General features: G+C 36.8%; 1 protein-coding gene across 6 annotated transcripts; it reads left to right on the forward strand.

Moving 5' to 3' along the window:
- Positions 1 to 3,335: 3,335 nt before the first annotated feature.
- LOC115983357 (protein PAT1 homolog) lies at positions 3,336 to 18,580 on the forward strand. Of its 6 annotated transcripts, none has more exons than XR_004090030.1 (6): positions 3,336 to 3,834; positions 4,408 to 4,553; positions 8,947 to 9,003; positions 11,771 to 11,834; positions 15,619 to 17,974; positions 18,061 to 18,580. XR_004090030.1 is itself a non-coding variant. In XM_031105997.1 (5 exons), the coding sequence occupies exons 1-5, from the start codon at positions 3,750 to 3,752 to the stop codon at positions 17,736 to 17,738; spliced, it is 2,472 nt and encodes an 823-aa protein (XP_030961857.1). In that variant the 5' UTR covers positions 3,336 to 3,749; the 3' UTR covers positions 17,739 to 18,580. The 6 variants fall into 6 exon arrangements, 2 of the variants coding, with proteins under 2 accessions (XP_030961857.1, XP_030961858.1); XR_004090031.1 differs by having other exon boundaries at positions 18,094 to 18,580; XR_004090032.1 differs by having other exon boundaries at positions 15,619 to 17,897.
- Positions 18,581 to 19,051: the final 471 nt, after the last annotated feature.

Here is a 19,051-nt window from a genome sequence, read left to right on the forward strand (position 1 = left end):
GTCCACTGTTTTGCTATTTATAGTAAAATTCCTCTAGCATATTGGTTAAGAGAGATGGTATTGAAAAATCATGGTTGAATATATATATATATATATATATATATATATATATTGTAATAAAAAATTAATTTAATAAGATGCAAATTGAGGAAAAAAAATAAAAACAAAAATGTGGATTATGTGGGATTTAAGTTTAGAAAAATTTGATACTAGATTTTTAGTTTGAATAGAATTCCTTAGTCAAGAGCCTTGTAGCTTAATATCCTACTAAAATATTAATTTAATAAGATAAAACTTGAGGAAAAAAACAAAAACGTGAGTTGTATGCGATTTAAGTTTAGAAAATTTTGGTAATAGACTTTTAGTTTGAATAGAACCACTTAGTTAAGCCTTGTAACTTAATATCTTAATAAAATATTAATATAATAAGATGCAACTTGAGAAAAAAACAAAAAACAAAAACAAAAACATGAGTTGCGTGAGATTTTTTAAGTTTAGAAAATTTTTATAAAGTTTGAATAAAATCTTTTAGTCAAGAGCCCTGTAGCTTAATATCCTAATAAAATATTAATTTAATAAGATGCAACTTGAGAAAAAAAAAAAAAAACAAAACAAAAATGTGAGTTGTGTGGGATTTAAGTTTAGAAAATTTTAATAATAGACTTTTAGTTTGAATATAATTTTAATTTTTTGAAATTTATATGATAAAGTTTTATCTAAATTAAACTGTTATTAAATATTATCCTTTAATTTGAGGAAATATATCCTATCAAATAATATAAATTTAATTTACTAATTAATTATTCTTAAAATGTTGATAATAGACTTTTAGTTGGGGTAGAATTTAAATTTGTTAAACTTAGATGATAAAGTTTTATCCTTAGTCAAAACGTGGATTTTCTTCTTGAGAAAGAAAACGTCAGTTGTTGCGTGAGATCTACGTCTAGAAATTTTTTATAATAGAATTTTAGTTTAAATAGAATTAAAATTTGTTGAAAGTTAGATGATACAATTTTACCTAAATTAAACAATTGTTAAATTTATTCTTTAATTTGAGGAAATATATCATAATAAATAATATAAAATTAATTTACTAATTAGTGAGAGTAGCTACTGGTCGCAACTACGGCTTCTAAGTCCAACTTTTAGTTGGAGTAGATTTTAAATTTGTAAAACTTAGATGATAAAGTTTTATCTTTAGTCAAAACATGGATTTTCTTTTTGAGAAAAAAAACGTGAGCTGTTGTGTGAGATCTAAGTTTAGAAATTTTTTATAATAAAATTTTAGTTTGAATAGAATTTAAATTTGTTGAAATTTGAATGATACTGTTTTACCTAAATTAAACAATTGTTAAATTTATCATTTAGTTTGAGGAAATATATCCTAATAAATAATACAAAATTAATTTACTAATTAGTGAGAGTAGCCACTTGGCGCAACCATGGTTTCTAAACTCAAATTTTATTTAATAATAATAATAAAAATTTGGAACATTTTTAATATTAATTTAACAAAATTTGGTCAATTGTTTCTCAAGAGAGAAAGTGTTTTTTCCCTTCAAATTTAGGATAGAGTGTCATTTCCCTTCCAGGAAGGGAAGTATAAAATAATTACTCAAAAACTTTATATTAAAGCCATGATGAGTGAGTCAAGTTGGGTTATATTCCGGTTTGATCTAACTTTGGTTCAAATCATACCATTTTTTTTTTTTTTTGGGGTAACATGCAAGCTATTTTTTTTTTTTTTTTTTTTTCGCTGAATGAGAAAAAGGGAGTCTCCAGTGTGGGCTCATCGACTTCACACCACGTGACAATAATGGGTAATATCACATGTACGACACGTGCCTAATTATCGCTTGAATCGCTCCTCTCTGAGTGCAGAACGAGGACTCCTGTCATTAAGCCACACCCCGTGTGGTGTAACATGCAGGCTATTGGGTTCAAGCTCGTTTCAATGTATAATATATTCCCAATTTTTAATGTTTGGCCTAACTAAAAATCTTGGTCAACTTGAAAATCAATTACAAGTTGACTTGAAAACGCCCTTACTATGCCTCACACTGACACACATACTCAAGTAAGTCAACCCGAACCCTGAAAAAATTAGTAGTTAGACATGTTACCAAGGTCTAATCTTTATGACCGTATGAAAAAAAATTTCTTAAGCTTTTCTTTCTAAAGATTAAAATTGACTAAAAAAAATTAAAATGAAGAATACTAAAAATCCCAAAAGCATATACCTTCTTTTCCTCCTCCAATCCCATGAAAGAAAACCATTTGATGAAGAAAAACCTTACATCATCCTCCTAAGATACCCTTCTAATCCCATTGTGGTCTCTTTTTCTTTGACACGTCTCCTTTTGACAAAACCAAATTACTAAATACAACCCTTCAATAAAAAATTAAAAAAAAGAACCCATTTTTAAAAAAAAAAGAGAAAAAGGCAGTAAAAGAACCCAAAGGATGAGAAAAAGAAAAAGAAAAATGAGAAACTAAAAAAGCCAACCAAATAAACAAATATACAAGCCAAAAAATTTAAAACAAAAAAGAAAAAAAGAAGAAGAAGGAGAGTCCTCTCCTCTTCTTTTCAACTTCTTTTTTGTTCCTTTTAAACTTGTTGCACAAAAAAGCGACCAACACCCGAAGAAGTGCAGGACGCCAGGACACAATTATTTTTAAACACTACTATTTTGCCACCTACGTGTAATCTTGAATGCCCACATACACAAAGTAATTGAATGCCGGCATACACAAAGTAATTACTAGGAAAAATCTATTGAGGTTGCCCAAAATGATGGGTAAGAATTTTGAACACAAGACTTTTATTATGATTATAATTAGTGTGCAATAAGAGTGAGGAAAATGATAAACTTATCTCTAGATCGTATGCAATACCCTAGGCTAGGTATGCATGGGATGATGAAAACTTCTATCCAATGAAATAAAAAGAGTAACTCTTTAATTTTCTAATGGTTGAGATTTAAAATTAAGTTTTTAACTTTTCATCTCGATCATTCAAAAAGCCTTGAATCATATGCAAAACATGGTAGATTTGTAGGGTATTGCATGGGACTTATCTAGATCCTTACTAAGTTCATAACAATTTTTCCAATAAATCTTAAGTAATAAATTATTACTGGTTCTAATTTGAACTCATAACTGAAATTATTTTTTTATCTACTAATAATAACTCGTTACTTAAAATTTATCGTGAAAAATATTGTGACGTAGCATTTCTCAATCAACAATCCTAAATAGAAAAAAAAAAAGTTTGTAAACCCTATCACTACTCACAACAAGAAACAACAACATTAACAACAACAACTGCACCCTTTTTTATTTTTTGGCAACAATATTTCATCTCCCTCTTTCTCTCTCTCTCAATCTCTCTCCTCTCCACCGTCCAACTTCTATTCTTTATTCTCCTATCAATAATATCACTATCGTTATCTCTCTAGGGTTCCTCTCTCTCTCTCTCTCTCTCTCTCAAATAACTGTAGTACTCAATTTCACTTCACAGATCTTCTCTTCTGCCTTGTTAACGTTAAGCAAAAAAAAACCCATATTTTTTTTTTTCACTGTGAAGGGTTTCCATTTATACCGTTTTCAGATTCCTAGAAAAATTCTTACTTTAATTCCTTTCATTTGTAGATTTAGTTGTTCTCAGGGTTTTTCAGTTTCTGGGTTTTGATTTATAGTTCAAAAGAAAAAAAAGAAAGAAAGAAAGAAAGAAAGAAAATTTTGTGGGTATGGATGGGTTTGGTATTGGGGGTGGTATTGAAGAGCCCCCCAACCCTCAAGATCTTAATCAACATGGAGACAACAATCCTTCAGGTTTTGCTTTCATGTTATTCAGTTTCAAGTTCTGTCTTTTTTTTTTTTTGGTTATCTTGGGTTTTTATTAGATCTGGTTTGGCTTAGATTAATTGTCTGTTTGGTTGTTTAATTATTTGGGTATGTTTTAAATGAGGATCTTAAAATATAGTTCAAGTCAAATGTCAGTTTAAGGTTCAGTTTGGTGGGTTTTTGAGTTTCTGGCTATGTTTTGTGTTACACCATATGTTGTTTGTATAAACTGTTAATTCATGGTCAACTTGAATTTTATTTTTGTTGTTAAGTGAATGTGACAGCGGGTTTTGGGTTTTAACAGTTTTGTGTTTTTCTGTGTTTGTTAGCAAAACATTTTTGTTATGTTTTGGGAAAATTGGAACATGTTTGTATTGAAAAAATTGGTTAAAAGAATTTCTGATTTCCCTACTGTATACGCATATGTGGGTTGTGTATTGTTCTATCATTGTGAATAATTAATTGCATTTGTAAATTTCTTTCTTATATTTGGAGGTTATTTTTTTGAACGAGAGTTTGGAGAATTGATGTGTCTTTTACTTGAATTTGTCTGTGATGCAGGAGGTACATTATTTGATGCATCACAGTATGCATTTTTTGGCAAAGATGTTGTTGAGGAAGTTGAGTTAGGCGGGTTAGAAGAAGAAGAGGATATGTTGCCTGTGGCTGGGATAGAGGAGGAGGAATTTCTGTATGATCGAGAAGAGGTGAAATAATTTTTTTTTCTTTACCTCTCTCCCCTTGAATATTCTCTCTCTTGTTACCTTCTATTTATGGTATTGGATGATTGAATGTTACCTTGGAAACTGTTCATTTGGAATGTAAGTTTGTTTTGATATTTATTTGGTTTAGAGTTTACATCCGTTTTTTCCCCCTTCAATTGAGTGATGCTTAAGGGTGTTGTGGGGTCGCTTCTTGTACGAAGGAATTGATTTGGTAAACCTGGAAATTCTTTTGAATGGAATTTGGATTCCATAGGCTTAATGTGGCAACATGGAAGAAAAGGAACACTCACCTTTATTGGAGTTGGAAGTCTCATTTGTTGAGTTGAAATTCCTGTTTTTGAGATCATTTTTCTAGTAATCCCACACTTTGGAAAATAGTGATGCAAATTTACTTGTAGGTTATATATTCTCTCTTTTATGTAATTCAAGTGTACACCTTGTGTACATAGTATTTTCTCCATGTCAATGGTAGTTATTATCTATAAAAAAATCGTAATTCTTCATTGCAAAGGCCATCTATGATATTTTATTGTGTGGGAGTTTGACATCTAAAATAGTGTTCCTCTATGTTGTAATTCTTTAGTGAACTTTGTGGATGCATCCTGTTTACCGGAGGTTTTGTCCTCTACTTTCTATAACAAAGTGTTTTTAATACTATATTCTTAGCTTTTTTTATATGTAATATTACTTTCTTAGGATGATTTGTTCTCTCTTCTTTTTGTTGGTGGGGTGAAAGAATTTAGAAGTTTTGCTCATACAAATATTATTTGAATAAGACCATAGTTATTTATAGCTGGCTAGATTTTTTAAGAGCCCATGCTGAGCGAGGCACTGATGAAGCCATGAAGCCTTTGTGCTGCACCAGATTAAGCCTAAGTGCCTCTCTCTGCTCATGTGAGGCTGTTTTGCCTAGATGCATGTCAATCTTCAAAGATCTGTGTTCATTGAGGTGATTAGTGCAATAGATGTTCATTGAGGTGATTAGTGCAATAGAAGGCTTGCCTCTTGGCATTAGAGTTTGCTTATTAATCTATGATATGCATTTTTCTCAAATTAATTTGCTATACTTCATTCAATATTTTGGGAATCACTGTATGATTTCTTCTGTATTAGCTTCAAATTTCATTATTTGGAATATTGGTAAATGTATGCTATGAATGAATGGGAAATAAGAACCAGTGGGGATTTTGACTTGAACATGTCTACAATGAATGATCAGATAAGTATAGCCTGAAGAATTATTTTTTTGCCACTGCTATTGTGACCGTCGCTTTGGGCCTATTCAACAGGATTCTGAGTTACTGTTTCTTCTAGTGGAACATAGTGACTGTGATAATGTTGAGCACTCTTGTGAGGAGGAGTATGGGACTTTGGATTGTGCACCTTTTACCAGTGGGATCCTAAGGAAAATATGGAGGTTGTATTGGTAGAGGATGTTGAAGAGGGTGAAACTTGTGGAGGCTGAGTTAGAGCCTTCGGAATGGGTGTCCTGGAAAATGAAAGGTTTTTGTAAATTTGTGGGTTTTCCAATTGTGAAGCAGGAGGCAAAATAGTTAGCTCTTTTTTGGCTGCTTGAGCAAGAATGGGTTGATTTAGAAAAATCTGGTATTCCTTGGCGACCTGTTAATTCGGGGAAAAAGGGGATTAGGGAGCTAAAAGGGCTGATCTCTGTAGTTAATTATGATGGGCATTACACTTGAGGTAGTAGGGGAAGAGGCTCTACCAGTGTGTTGGGTTCAGTTAGTGATTATGCACGAGTTTGAGATTATTATCATGGAATGTTAAGGGGTTGAATAATCCCCTTTATAGGGTTGTTGTAAAGAATTTACACAGAGTGGAAGTGTGATATTGTTTGCTTCCAAGAAACTAAACTGGATTCTTTGAATCTTGCTATTGTTAGGACTTAGGAGCTTATGGTGTAGCCTTTTTGTTGCGTGGGCTGTTTTAGATGCTGATCACACAGGAGGGGGTGTTTTGTTTGTTTGGGACAGAAGGGATTTTGAGAAGGTTGATGTTGTTGTAGGCCGATTTTCAGTTAGTGTTATTGAAGGGTGTAGTGGATGGTTTTGAATGGGCTTGCATGGGAGTGTATGGTCCTAATGAGGATAGTCACAGGGGCGCATTGTGGGAGGAGCTTGAAAGGGTGTGCTCTAGGTGGGTCATGCCTTGGTGTTTGATTGGGGATTTTAACATAATAAGATATTTGGGTGAGCGACTTGGCTGTGACTCTTATAGCTCAACCATGTGTGCATTCTTAAATTTCATTGAGAATAATAATTTGGTTGACTTACCTTTGGAAGGGGCATTCTATACATGGTTTAGGGATTCTGATCCACCATCTACGTCCAGAACTGATTGGAATTTGGTAGTAGTCGATTGGGAAGATCATTTTATAGATGTCATTCAGAGGGTTCTTTCACGTGTTGTTTCAGATTTTGTCCTCTTCTGGTGGTAGTTGGTGGTTTTAGTCCTGGTTTTAAAAGCCAGACTAGTCAAAGAACTGAAAAATGGGTCTGGTTCCCAGTTGAACCAGCTGATCTGGTTTGTTAAAAACCATGGTATTAGTTGGGGGGGGGGGTGGTTTAGTGTTCAAATTGGAAAATATGTGGTTTACAGCAGAGGCTTTTGTGGGGAGATTTTAACAGTGGTGGAATGGTTATCACTTCACAGGCTCACCAAGTTTAATTCTTGCTAAAAAATTAAAGGCACTTAAAGAAGATCTGAAGAAGTGGAATAAAGAAGAAATTGGGGATTTGGCTTTTTGGAATAAGAGCTTATTGACTGAGTTATTGGGTTTGGATGCTAGAGAAGAGTCATAGGGTCTCTCGCATAAGGAAAAAACCCATAGAACTCGGCTTAAATTGAAATTGATCGGTTGGCATCTTTGGAGTAGATTTCTTGGAGACAAAAGTCCCATGCATTGTGGTTGAAAGAGGGAGATAACAATACTCATTTCTTTCATAGATTAGCTAACTCCCGTAGAAGGGCTAATCATGTTAGAGGCATTGAGTTGGATAATTTGTTTTATGAGGAAGCGGAAAGTGCATATTCAGGTGGAGCAATTTTATCAAGAATTATACAAGCCAATTTTATCAAGAATTATATGAGGAGACGGAAACTTGGTGCCTTACTGTAGACGGGTTGGATTTTACGTCTAATGAGGAAGAAGAGAGGCATACGCCTGAGAGAGAGTTTTCTAAAGATGAGGTCATTCAGATGTTGAGGGAGATGGAGGGTGATAAAGCTCCTGATCTAGATGGGTTCACTATGGCTTTCTTTCAAAAAGGTTGGAGGGTGGTGGAAGGGGATGTTATGACTCTTTTTTTGAGCATTTCCACTGACATTGTGTTTTTGAGAAGTCTCTAAATGCCTCTTTCCTAGCCATAATCCCCAAGAAACATAATCCTTTAAACATCAAAGATTTCCGGCAGCCTATCAGCTTAGTGGGAAGCGTGTATAAGTTGTTGTCTAAGGTGTTGGCTACTAGATTGAGGGTGATATTAGACAAACTCATTTGTAAGGCTCAAAATTCTTTTGTTGGAGGTAGGAAGATCTTAGATTGCTCCTTTAAGGCAACTTCCATTTGGAATCCCATTTTGGAGAAGATGGAATGGAAATTCAGAAACCCTCCAGGTGGAAGAGACTTCACTTATGAAAGGGAGGTAGACTCACTTTGTTGAAGAGTACCTTGTCAAGTCTTCCAACATACTACTAATCTCTTTTTATCACTTAATTCTGTGGCTGATAGACTAGAAAGAATTCGGAGGAATTTCTTGTGGGGGGCTTTGGTGGCATGGAATAAGGTTTGTTCACCTATTGAGGTTGGTGGTTTAGGGGTCAGGAGGCTTGTGTGTTTTAATCAAGCATTGCTAGGGAAATGGTTATGGAGATTTGGGAAATGGTTTTGGTGGATATTGGAAGAGAGGGGGTCCAACATTTTGTTTCCTTCTATTTTATTCTGATTAAATTAGGGAAATACCCTTACTTCCATGCCTTTTCCTATTCCCTCTTTCCCTCTCCTTTCATCTCAACCAAAAAACATGTTAGTTTTATGTGAATAACAATAGCAACATTTGAGCTTCTAACATGCATTTTGGTGAACATGCACTGGATTGAGGTAGAAACTATTTTAGAGTAGTTTTAATATTCATCTTTCTCTGATGAGGTGTTTAGTTATACATGCGTCTTTATATGATTAACCAGTTCTTGAAAGAAGCACAATCTCGTGTATTGCAAAAAATTGATTTTTTTGGTTTACTCTTTTGGCCTTGAACCATTTGCATTAGTGGTCTAGTAATTAGATATGTAATTTTTAATAACTATTGTTTTAAGTGCAAAAATTCAAGGGAACTGACTCATCTGTCCTGATTTGCAGGGTGAGGATTTACGATCTCTGTCTGATATTGATGATCTTGCTAGTACTTTCTCAAAGGTGAGATTACTGGATATTAATAATGGTCATGCTGGTGCTGAAGAGTGTAACTTTTTATATTTATAAACTTATGATATGAAGTGGCTTAAAGATTTATATTACTGTGTATCTATTTGGAAAAAGCTGAGTTTGAAACTGTCAGAGACTGCCTCTGCCTGGAGATTAGTATCGTGGAACCTTTGCAGGTTTCTCTGAATATAGGATGTCTGTCTCACCTTTTGCAATTTGAGATACAGAATCCCTTATCTTCTTTTGCTAATAAGTCAACTAGTAGGTTGGATATTTAATTTCTAGCGAAGCTCTTTTAGGTGAGAGCAAGCAGATTAGGAATTGGATGATATATTTTTTAAGTCTAAGGCAGACTCCTAAAACTGATTACATTTCATGATCTGTAGTTATGGTTATGGTTATGCTTGTGAACCTTTTTTTTTTTTTTTTTTTGGATTTTTCCTCGGAAAAATAAAAAAGACTTCACTTGTAGATTATCCTGTCAAATAATTGCCATAGCTAAGCGGGACATTTTTCTTTATTGGTTTTCTTAATCCTCCAACATGTCTTTTACACACACATATCCTTGGGTCCTTGGACCACTTTTTTTTTTCTTTTTTAATAAGTAAGAAAGATATATATTCAAAAAGCTGCTTTATGTCAACTCAACTAAAAAAAAAAAGAGCTGCTTTATGCAAAAAGGGCTCAAAGCAAATCAAAGGTTACAAAAATGAGAAAAGAAAAAGAATGAAGAAGGAAATTAATTACAAAGAAGAAGAGAACTAAGGAACAAAAGGAGAGAATCGCTAGATGTGAGTCCCCAAGCCCTAGACCAGTCAAAAACAGAACCACTAAATGAAGCAAGCAGTTGGTCATTGGATCTGTCCAAGTCCTCAAAAGTCCACTGATTATGCTCCCTAGGGCTGTCTAGACAACCCGCAGATCCGACCCACCTAGCCAAACCGACTGGACCCAACCGTTTGCCGCCCAATCCGACTACTCTGGCGGTCGGCAGTGGGTCCTTACTTTTCAAAACCGATTCTGGCGGATTGGGTGTGGGTCTCTTCTTCCAATACCTGAGCCACCTGACCTACTTTCCAAAATCATCCTCTCACTCTTAGTTCTTACTCAGTCTCTCCTCTCAGTCTCACGATCTTTGCTCTTTGCCGATGTTTACCCTTCGCCAATCCTGCTCATCGTCGATCTTTGCCTCTCCATCGTCGATCTCTGCCTCTTTGACGTTGATCTAAGCTCTTCGTCGTCGACCTTTGCTCTTCGTCCGCAACGTCCTAGCTCGTCTTCACCTCCATCTCTTAGATTCAATCTTTCTATTTCATCTCTTAGGTTCGGTTATCTATGGATTTGTGGATCTGTTCTTTGGGTTTTTGTTCTTTGGATTTGTGGATGTTCTTTGGGTTTTTGTTCTTTGGATTTGTGGATTTGTTCTTTGGGTTTGTAGATCTTCTCTTTGGGTTGTAGATCTGTTGATTTTTTTCTTTAGGAATCAAACTTACGTGTTTGATCTTTGTATTTCGATCGAAATCAAAGCCGACCGCCACCCACCCGAGCCCAATCTGACTCGAGTGGTGGCTTTTTGCGGTCTGTGGCGGGTATGAAACTTCTCCACCCGATCTGATCGGGTCGGTTGCGGGTTGGGCACAAACCCCACCCAGACCGACCCGTGGACAGCCCTAATACCCCCTCCAAATACACCACATCATACACAGCGGAACTAAGTTCCAAATGTTAGACGTGTGCTTCACCAGCCAATTCCACCAACCAAAAAGTCTAAAACCGATCTTGATAGAACCACGAAATCCCAAAAGTTCTAAAGACAAAGCTCCACAACCAATGAGCCTTCTCACAATGTAGCATCAAATGGTCCATTGTCTCGCCACAACGACAAAACCTAATGCACCATTCAACAAAGAAAGAAACACATTGGGGTACCTTAACCTTCCAAATACCTTTCCAAGGAAAGACAAGGGAAGAAGAATCTCGCAACTTATGATAAAACGAGCAGATGTCAAATCCCCATTCTTTGTCAACTTCCACCTTTCCAGTGAGCTCTAGCTCAAATAGCACCTCCTTCTCATGTAAGAGCTTGGAAGAGGGTGTGAAGAGGTTGAGGTTAAGTTCAAGACACTCGTGTTATTTTTAACAAAAAGGGGGGGCGGGGGTGCTTAGGATCTACTGCATACCGCTTGCGCCAATGAGCTCTGGTTTAAATGGCACCTCCTCCCTATGTAAGCTATGTGGAGGGTAAGGTTATGGGTTTGAGAGTTAAAGACCATGTGCATGTGTAAGTTACCAATAAAAACTCCCATACCAGTTGCTTTCCCCCATTACCTCCAGTTCCATTGTGGTAATGAATATATGGGTTAGAATGTTATGTATACCATAGTGGTGTATGTAATATTAAGACTGTATCCTGACTGTAACATGTTGCAAAGAATACATCGGAAATGGTTACTTTTAAGAAAAAGGTAGAGTTGATTTATATTCTTTTAGGATTTGGTTTACATGTAACTTAGTTTTCTTTTAGCATTTGGTTTATATGTAACTTAGTTTTAAGAAAAAAGTATGAGTTGATTTTTATTCTTTTAGCATTTGGTTTACATGTAAACTTAGTGGTGGGATGTCTGTGTCTATAGGGTAATTTTGTATTATGTTCAAAATGATGATAATATTGCCTTCTTATAATTTGGTTTATCTTTTACCCTGCATTGTTATATGATGAGTCTTGGTATGTATGACCCTAGTTTCTTCTATGCTTCAGTTGAACAAGGCTGTTAGTGGACCAAGAAGCACAGGAGTTATTGGTGATAGGGGATCCAGAGAAGGTGAGCTCAATAGTTGCAGAATCTTATGTTGTTAACTACTGGTAAAATTTGAATTTTTTGTCAAACTTGGTTATTTAGGAATCCTCACATCTTTTTCTCTCTTTTTCAGTAATATAATTGGGCATAAGTCATAGGAACTTCTTATTTGTTCTCACCTTCTTCTGACTTCTTTCAATCTATGTAACTTTTTGTTCTTATAACGTTGCAATAACCATTATATGAATAAGGTAGCGTTTATTGGTAGCTGGATAGGTACAAATATAATTAGGGAGATCCTTGATATAATTTATTGTTGGTCTGTGCCATTAGATGGAACACAGAACTCTGGGTAAAGCATTTAACCTCTGGTTTTGCTGAATATCATTAAATGCACTTGGAACTTGGAGGACTTACAAGTTGAAGTCACAACATTATACTTGAGTTATACAATAATATAGATTCAGTTGCTTAGGGTTAGAGTTAATTTGTGGAAGTTTTACATATCAGAAAAAAAATTGTGGGAGTTTATCCTTTTTCTTGATAGGTAAATAGTTTGGGGGGTTGGGGTTTGAACCTTTGACACGGGGAATCACAAAGGATGCCACTATCCTAGGCTATCATTTGAACCGTAAAAATTTTGGGAGTTTGTTGATAATGTATTTGGATATTTGCTTGTTAAAAATAGTGGTCAATGCATTTTGCTCCCATTTTCATGCGTGTGGTGAACTTTGGTGGAAGCATTGTGAACTATTGGTTGGTATCAATCATTTGCTGGTTGATGTCCTCTATCCCCCTGTAATGTTTGGTCATATTGTTGTCAACTTGGGATTTTCTTTAAATGGGAAAATGCATTTTCACCAAACAATTCCAATACATATCGGGAAGTTCTAGTCCAAGAAGGCTGGGAAGTAATAATGAAAATGAAACTTCCCTGACTCAAGTGGAAAGTATTAAATTATATCAAGTAAATCTGACAGGTCCTAACTATTTTGTTATTGAAGACTATTGGTAGTTTACTTATCAAAACCGGAAGACTATCAATATATATATATATATATTTGAATTACGTGGAACCTCACCACCGTAGGGCCCTTTGGAGTTTGGACCCACTCTTGGGGAATAAAGCATGGATACATGATCCCACCTGCTAGAACCAAGGATGCTTGGGTCTACAGCTCATCCCAAGCCTCCCATCACTATGCTGCACCCTGGCGGATAGAAACAGGAATACTATTGGGAGATAATTCTTACATTGGTAGGATCATTCTGTAGTTAGCATGTTAAGTGATGATTGTAGTCTAATAAAAACCTGTGATACAATTGAAGGTAATTGTATAAAAACCTGTAGTTAGCATGGTAAGTGATATAAAAAACATACATTTTTTTTATGACAAACTGAAGGTAATTGTTGAATATATGTAAGGGCTCTAAGAGAAAAATGTTTTATGTATTTAAAATAAAGGTACAAAAGAAAATTAAAATTATAGTAGATCAAGTGAAGTCCGAGTCGGATTGGCAAGTTGGCATCTCAACCATGTCAGTTGATTTAGTGCGTCTTAGTGTGTGTGTGTTTTTTTTTTCCTTTTTTTGTTTGTGGGGGGGGGGGTGGGGGGTAATTAAGGGGCAAGGCTATGCTTGCAGCAAGAAAAAAAGTTGGTTGAAACGAAGTGGTGATTAGGGTGGGGGCATACAAATAAAAGTAAAAAAAGGTGGTCTAGGCTTTAATGCTTTGTTTGTTATACCAATGTCTGACCTAAAGCCTGAAGTTTCTACCAGCCTTGGCAACCTTGAGATATCTATTCAAAGCCTGCCCAAGTATGGGCTGTACCAGTAGGCTGGAGGCTGCAAGGGTTTAGTCTTGATTGAGATATCTTTACTTCTTGCCAGTACCATGCTGCCACCATGTCACTGCTGCTTCTGTCAGCACTGCTGGCTCTGTTGCTACTTTTGCTGTTGCCATCCACATTTGCTAACATCCTTCAATGACTGATACCTAGTACCGTGTTAATGGCTTTCCTTGTTAAGAAATTTTGTTGTAACTTGTTCTTTATCTAGTCCAGTGTTCGTGTTCTGCACATACATAGCATGATTTGAAATAAAGGCCTTCAAAAGAATTTGGCTGGAAAGTTTCACTTTGACTGAAAATGTATGGTTTCAGCTTACCCATTTTGCATGTATGTGAATATGAGAAATATGCTGCCCAGAATTGGTTTTTTTCTTTTCTCAGTTTTGGGACCAATATGTACCATATTTTAAATATAGAAACATGATTTAGATGGTAATAATTGGACTAGAGCTGAAAAGAGCAGGAAACATGCCAATGAGCCCTAGCTCAAATGGTCTTTCCTCCCTTTATAATAGCAAGATGGAGGGTGAGATGGGTTCAAGAACCACTGGGTGTGTAATTTGCCAATAAAAAAATAGCGGGGAACACATTAATAGTGCCAATGAATAGCTCCTCATGCAAAACAGTAATTGTTTTTAAAAAGCTCCTAGTTAGCCTGTGAATTCCTAAGAAAGCCAATGATGAAGTGCTCTCTAAATAGAGATGCAAAAAACCCATAAAGCTCTCAGGGAGATAGACTTACACTGATGTTTCTGCATTCACTTCCACTTGCTTTATTGTCTTTTTATTTATTTATCTGCTCTTTCCAAATTGTCTAAAGCCAAAGCAAATAAGCAAAGTTTCCAAAGCATGTGCCCTAGATGAAGTGGAATCTGTACCCATTCCCAAATAGGGACAATGGCTTTGTGAGTCAAGTATGTATGTAATTGTGTCCACTTCTTATGTTCATTTTGTGACATTGACGCTTTTACATTCTGAATTAGTAGGATTTAAAAAAAAAGAAAAAGTTTATGGCTATTATTAACAATTTGTTATTTATTTTTATTTTTTTCCATTAGAGCAAAGCCATCATGATTGTATGAGAGAAATGTTTACTTATGTCTGCTGCATGCAATATAAAAAAATGTATTTGTACATTATTAGCATGCTATAATGACAATGCACGTTTGGCTCGTGTCCTACTATGTAATATTAACATTCAAAGCTTCCACTCAAATGTCCAACTAACATCAGGTTTAGTCAACTTCTTATAAAATTGATATCAAACCAAATTTGTTTTTACCAACAGTTAGATCTGGAGGTAACAAAGTGTGAATATGTGTGGCTACTGGATTGGTTTGTTGAGAATCCATAGCCGATCCAAAAATTTTTGGACTAAGGTTGGTTATTATTATTTTTGTTGTACCAAACAGTTGGATCTAGGATTGATGAACTGGCTGTATGCTGGAACAAAACTATTGGTGCAATCTCACTGCTGCTTGAAAATGAACCCTGAACAATTATTCTGCTTATTGCTGGCGGTTAAACATTTTGGCTGATATCTTATTGAAACAGATTCACCACACTAAGATGTAGCTCATCGCACTTTGTAATCTATTTAACTTTTTCCAATGAGCTTAGCTCAATTGGCACTTCCTCCTCCCATAATAATGGGATGGAGGGTGAGGCCATGGGTTCAAGACCCATTGGGTTTGATTGTAACTTACCAATTTTAAAAATATATCTATTAACACGACTTAACTCCATGCCATCCATCTTTGCTGACCATTTCAAGGGGCTAAAAATTATTGGTTGAGCCAATTGGTGGGTACTCTGAGCTTTTAAATCAGAAGAATGGGACCTGTTTCCTCTCCTTTTGGCAAAAATTAAAGTTTCTTCTATGTGACAATATGACTTTTTTCTTCCAAGTGGCTTTGTCAATTGAATTTTCTTTTTTCCGTGTGTGGCCTTTCTTTTCAGGTTCATCCGTTGCTGAATGGGCACAAGGGGATGATTTTCCTTACTGGTTGGATCCACAAGTATTTGACCCCGAAAACACTCAGGACGGCAAACGATGGTCGTCGCAGCCATCTGGACGCCTTGCAGAATCGAAGTCTTTGTACAGAACATCTTCATACCCTGAGCAGCAACAACAGCAGCACCACCAACACCACCAACATTTCTCCAGCGAGCCAATTCTAGTGCCAAAATCTTCTTTTACATCATTTCCTCCCCCTGGTGGCATGTCTCCTCAGGCTTCACCAAACCACCCCTCAGGCCACCCGAATATGCCATATCTTGCTGGTGGACCTGAGATGGCATTATCTTCGTCAAATTTGTCTCCCTTCTCTAATTCTCAGCTTCAGTTGACTGGTTTACACCATGGTTCAAATTTTGGTGGAAATATGTCTCAGTTTAGTCATGGTCCCTCTATGAGTAGCCGACCACCAAATCAATGGGTTAACCAGTCCAACTTTTATCCTGGAGACCATTCCAGCCTCGTGAACAATTTGTTGCAACAACGGTTACCTCATCAGAATGGGTTAATGCCACCACAAGTAATGGCACAACCACAGCCACAGCAGCATAGGATGCACCACCCTGTTCAGCCATCATTTGGCCATTTATCGGGGTTTCAATCACACCTATTTAATCCCCATCTTTCTCCAGGCCCACCCTTAATGAGCAAGTTTGAAGCAATGCTTGGAATGTCTGATCTAAGAGATCAAAGACCGAAATCAGCTCAGAAAGGGAGACAGAATCTCCGGTTTTCCCAACAGGGTTTTGATACCAGTAGCCATAAGAGTGATATTGGGTGGCCGCAGTTTAGATCAAAGTATATGACATCTGATGAGATAGAGAGTATCCTTAGAATGCAGCTTGCGGCAACACACAGTAATGATCCATATGTAGATGACTATTATCACCAGGCTTGTCTTGCTAGAAAATCTGCTGGGGCAAAGCTTAGACATCATTTCTGCCCAAATCAACTGAGGGATCTTCCTCCTCGAGCCCGTGCTAATGCCGAGCCACATGCTTTTCTCCAAGTTGATGCTCTTGGGAGAGTTCCATTTTCTTCAATTCGTAGGCCTCGCCCACTTCTTGAAGTTGACCCTCCAAATTCATCTGTTGCTGGTGGCTCTGAGCAAAAAGCTTTGGAGAAGCCCCTGGAGCAAGAGCCGATGCTTGCAGCTAGAGTCACAATTGAGGATGGCCTTTGTCTTCTTCTTGATGTAGATGATATTGACCGTTTCTTACAGTTCAATCAGCTTCAAGACGGTGGAGCCCAGTTGAGACGGAGGCGGCAAGTCCTGCTGGAAGGGCTGGCAGCATCGCTTCAACTGGTTGATCCACTTAGCAAAGATGGCAATACTGTTGGGCTTGCTCATAAGGATGATTTTGTGTTCTTACGATTGGTTTCTCTTCCCAAGGGGCGTAAGCTCCTTGCAAGGTATCTTCAGCTTCTCCTTCCAGGTGGTGAGCTCTTGCGAATAGTCTGCATGGCAATTTTCCGTCATTTAAGGTTCTTATTTGGTGGCCTTCCATCTGATCCAGCAGCAGCAGAAACAGCAAATAATCTTGCAAAGGTTGTTTCACTGTGTGTACGTAGCATGGATCTTAGTGCAATCAGTGCCTGTCTAGCAGCAGTAGTTTGTTCCTCTGAGCAGCCCCCACTCCGTCCTCTTGGAAGCTTAGCTGGAGATGGGGCTTCCCTGATTCTAAAATCTGTTCTTGAGAGGGCAACTGAACTCTTAACTGATCCTCGTGCTGCTAGCAACTATAATATAACTAATCGGTCACTTTGGCAAGCTTCATTTGATGAATTCTTTGCCCTTCTCACTAAGTACTGCATAAATAAATATGATTCCTGGCTTATGCAAGCACAAACCCCTATGGCTGCTATTGGGTCAGATGCAGCAAGAGCTATTAGTAAGGAAATGCCAGTTGAGCTGTTGCGTGCAAGTCTTCCTCACACTGATGAGCACCAAAAAAAGCTACTGTGGGAATTCGCACAGCGCTCTATGCCTATAGGTGGATTTAACAGTAATGGTGGGGGAAGTACTGGTGGTCACATGAATTCTGAGTCAGTGTTGAGTTGATGGAAGCTGCTTGGATATCTAGTAGAGCCAATGGGGGACTTAATCTTAAAAAAGGATAGTCATGCATGGGTCCAGAGATCTTTTTCTCTCATGTTTCCATGCAACACATTTTTCACATGGCAGCAGTGCATCAGGTGGAAGCATGAAGACCATCTGCTTGTGAGAGTTTAGTCCCTTATGGCTAGTGTTTAATTGTTTTTACCACATCATTCCATAATGGTGCTTTCAGAAAACTAGTAAGCAGGCCCTTGGTGTTTTATGTCAACTCTCTGCTGATATTTTCTCACTCACGCTTTCTATTTTTTTTTTTTTAAATTGACAGGAGAGCTTATTTTTATGCTCTGTTGTGGTCCAGGTGATATTAGAGTTGTAGGAAGTTACTATGTACAGGTTTAGGTACAGGTCGATGTCCCATCTTCCTTTACTATTATAAACAAGGATGTGGGATTTGTTTTATGTTCACATCAATATGTAAGAGGGTGCATGCTATTCCTGGTTGGAAATGGTGCTCGAGTATGGAGCTGATGGTTGGAGTAGGTTTCTGTGCTGAAGACAGCCTGTGATAATGGGTGATTGGTTGATTATGGGATCTTTCTGAATTGGAAAACAAAACCTGTAATGATTCATACTTTCTCTTGGTCTTCCTTCAAACCTGTTTTTGTATTCTGTTTGTTCTCCTGTTTTTTTTTTTTTTAGTACTTTCTCAAGTTGTATAAATCTTTTACAGACTAGTTTTACGTTCGTCTACCTTATTGGTCTGACCGTACTAGGTCAGCCGTTTAAGTTGTGGTTTGGGTTTTGCACTTTAGTCAATAAATTGCTTTTATATTTGCTCTTCCACAGTGTTATTGTTCTAGTTTGTGCTTATTACTGGTATGCAAAGTTATGTTTTGACAAAGATACTGAAGCCATCTTTTAGTATGTAATAACCAGAATAAAGCATATATTGTGGTGTTACTTTAAACCATCTTCAAAGAGACCCGTCTAGTGGTTCTGGGTTGTACTATCTTGGATAATGCATCTATGACATGGGCACTCACTGTTTTTGTCAATTGCCTTAGTCAATGCATTGCTACAGCAGTTACATTGGGGCTGTTATGGAAGTTCACAGTTTCAGTCAGCCAAAGATGCTTTTTAGTTTTGTAGTAGTAAGTCAGACAGTTCTGGTCTCATCACACCTAACCCTGAACCCCATTGAGGTTTTTGAGTGCAACACAATATCTCTCTTTATGTGAAAATACAGTTTTAAATAGGACTGTCCACGGGTCGGATCATATTGAGGTCTAACCCGCATCCGACCCGATTGAATTGGG

Source organism: Quercus lobata, chromosome 4 (genome assembly GCF_001633185.2).
Source record: "Quercus lobata isolate SW786 chromosome 4, ValleyOak3.0 Primary Assembly, whole genome shotgun sequence".
In the NCBI taxonomy this organism is placed as follows: Eukaryota; Viridiplantae; Streptophyta; class Magnoliopsida; order Fagales; family Fagaceae; genus Quercus; species Quercus lobata.

Excerpts from the sequence above, each read along its gene's own strand:
- LOC115983357 (XM_031105997.1), top strand. The coding sequence starts at position 3,750 with ATGGATGGGTTTGGTATTGGGGGTGGTATTGAAGAGCCCCCCAACCCT. Across the intron at positions 4,554-8,946 it reads TTCTGTATGATCGAGAAGAG|GGTGAGGATTTACGATCTCT; the intron begins GTGAAATAATTT and ends CCTGATTTGCAG. Across the intron at positions 11,835-15,618 it reads TGATAGGGGATCCAGAGAAG|GTTCATCCGTTGCTGAATGG; the intron begins GTGAGCTCAATA and ends CTTTCTTTTCAG.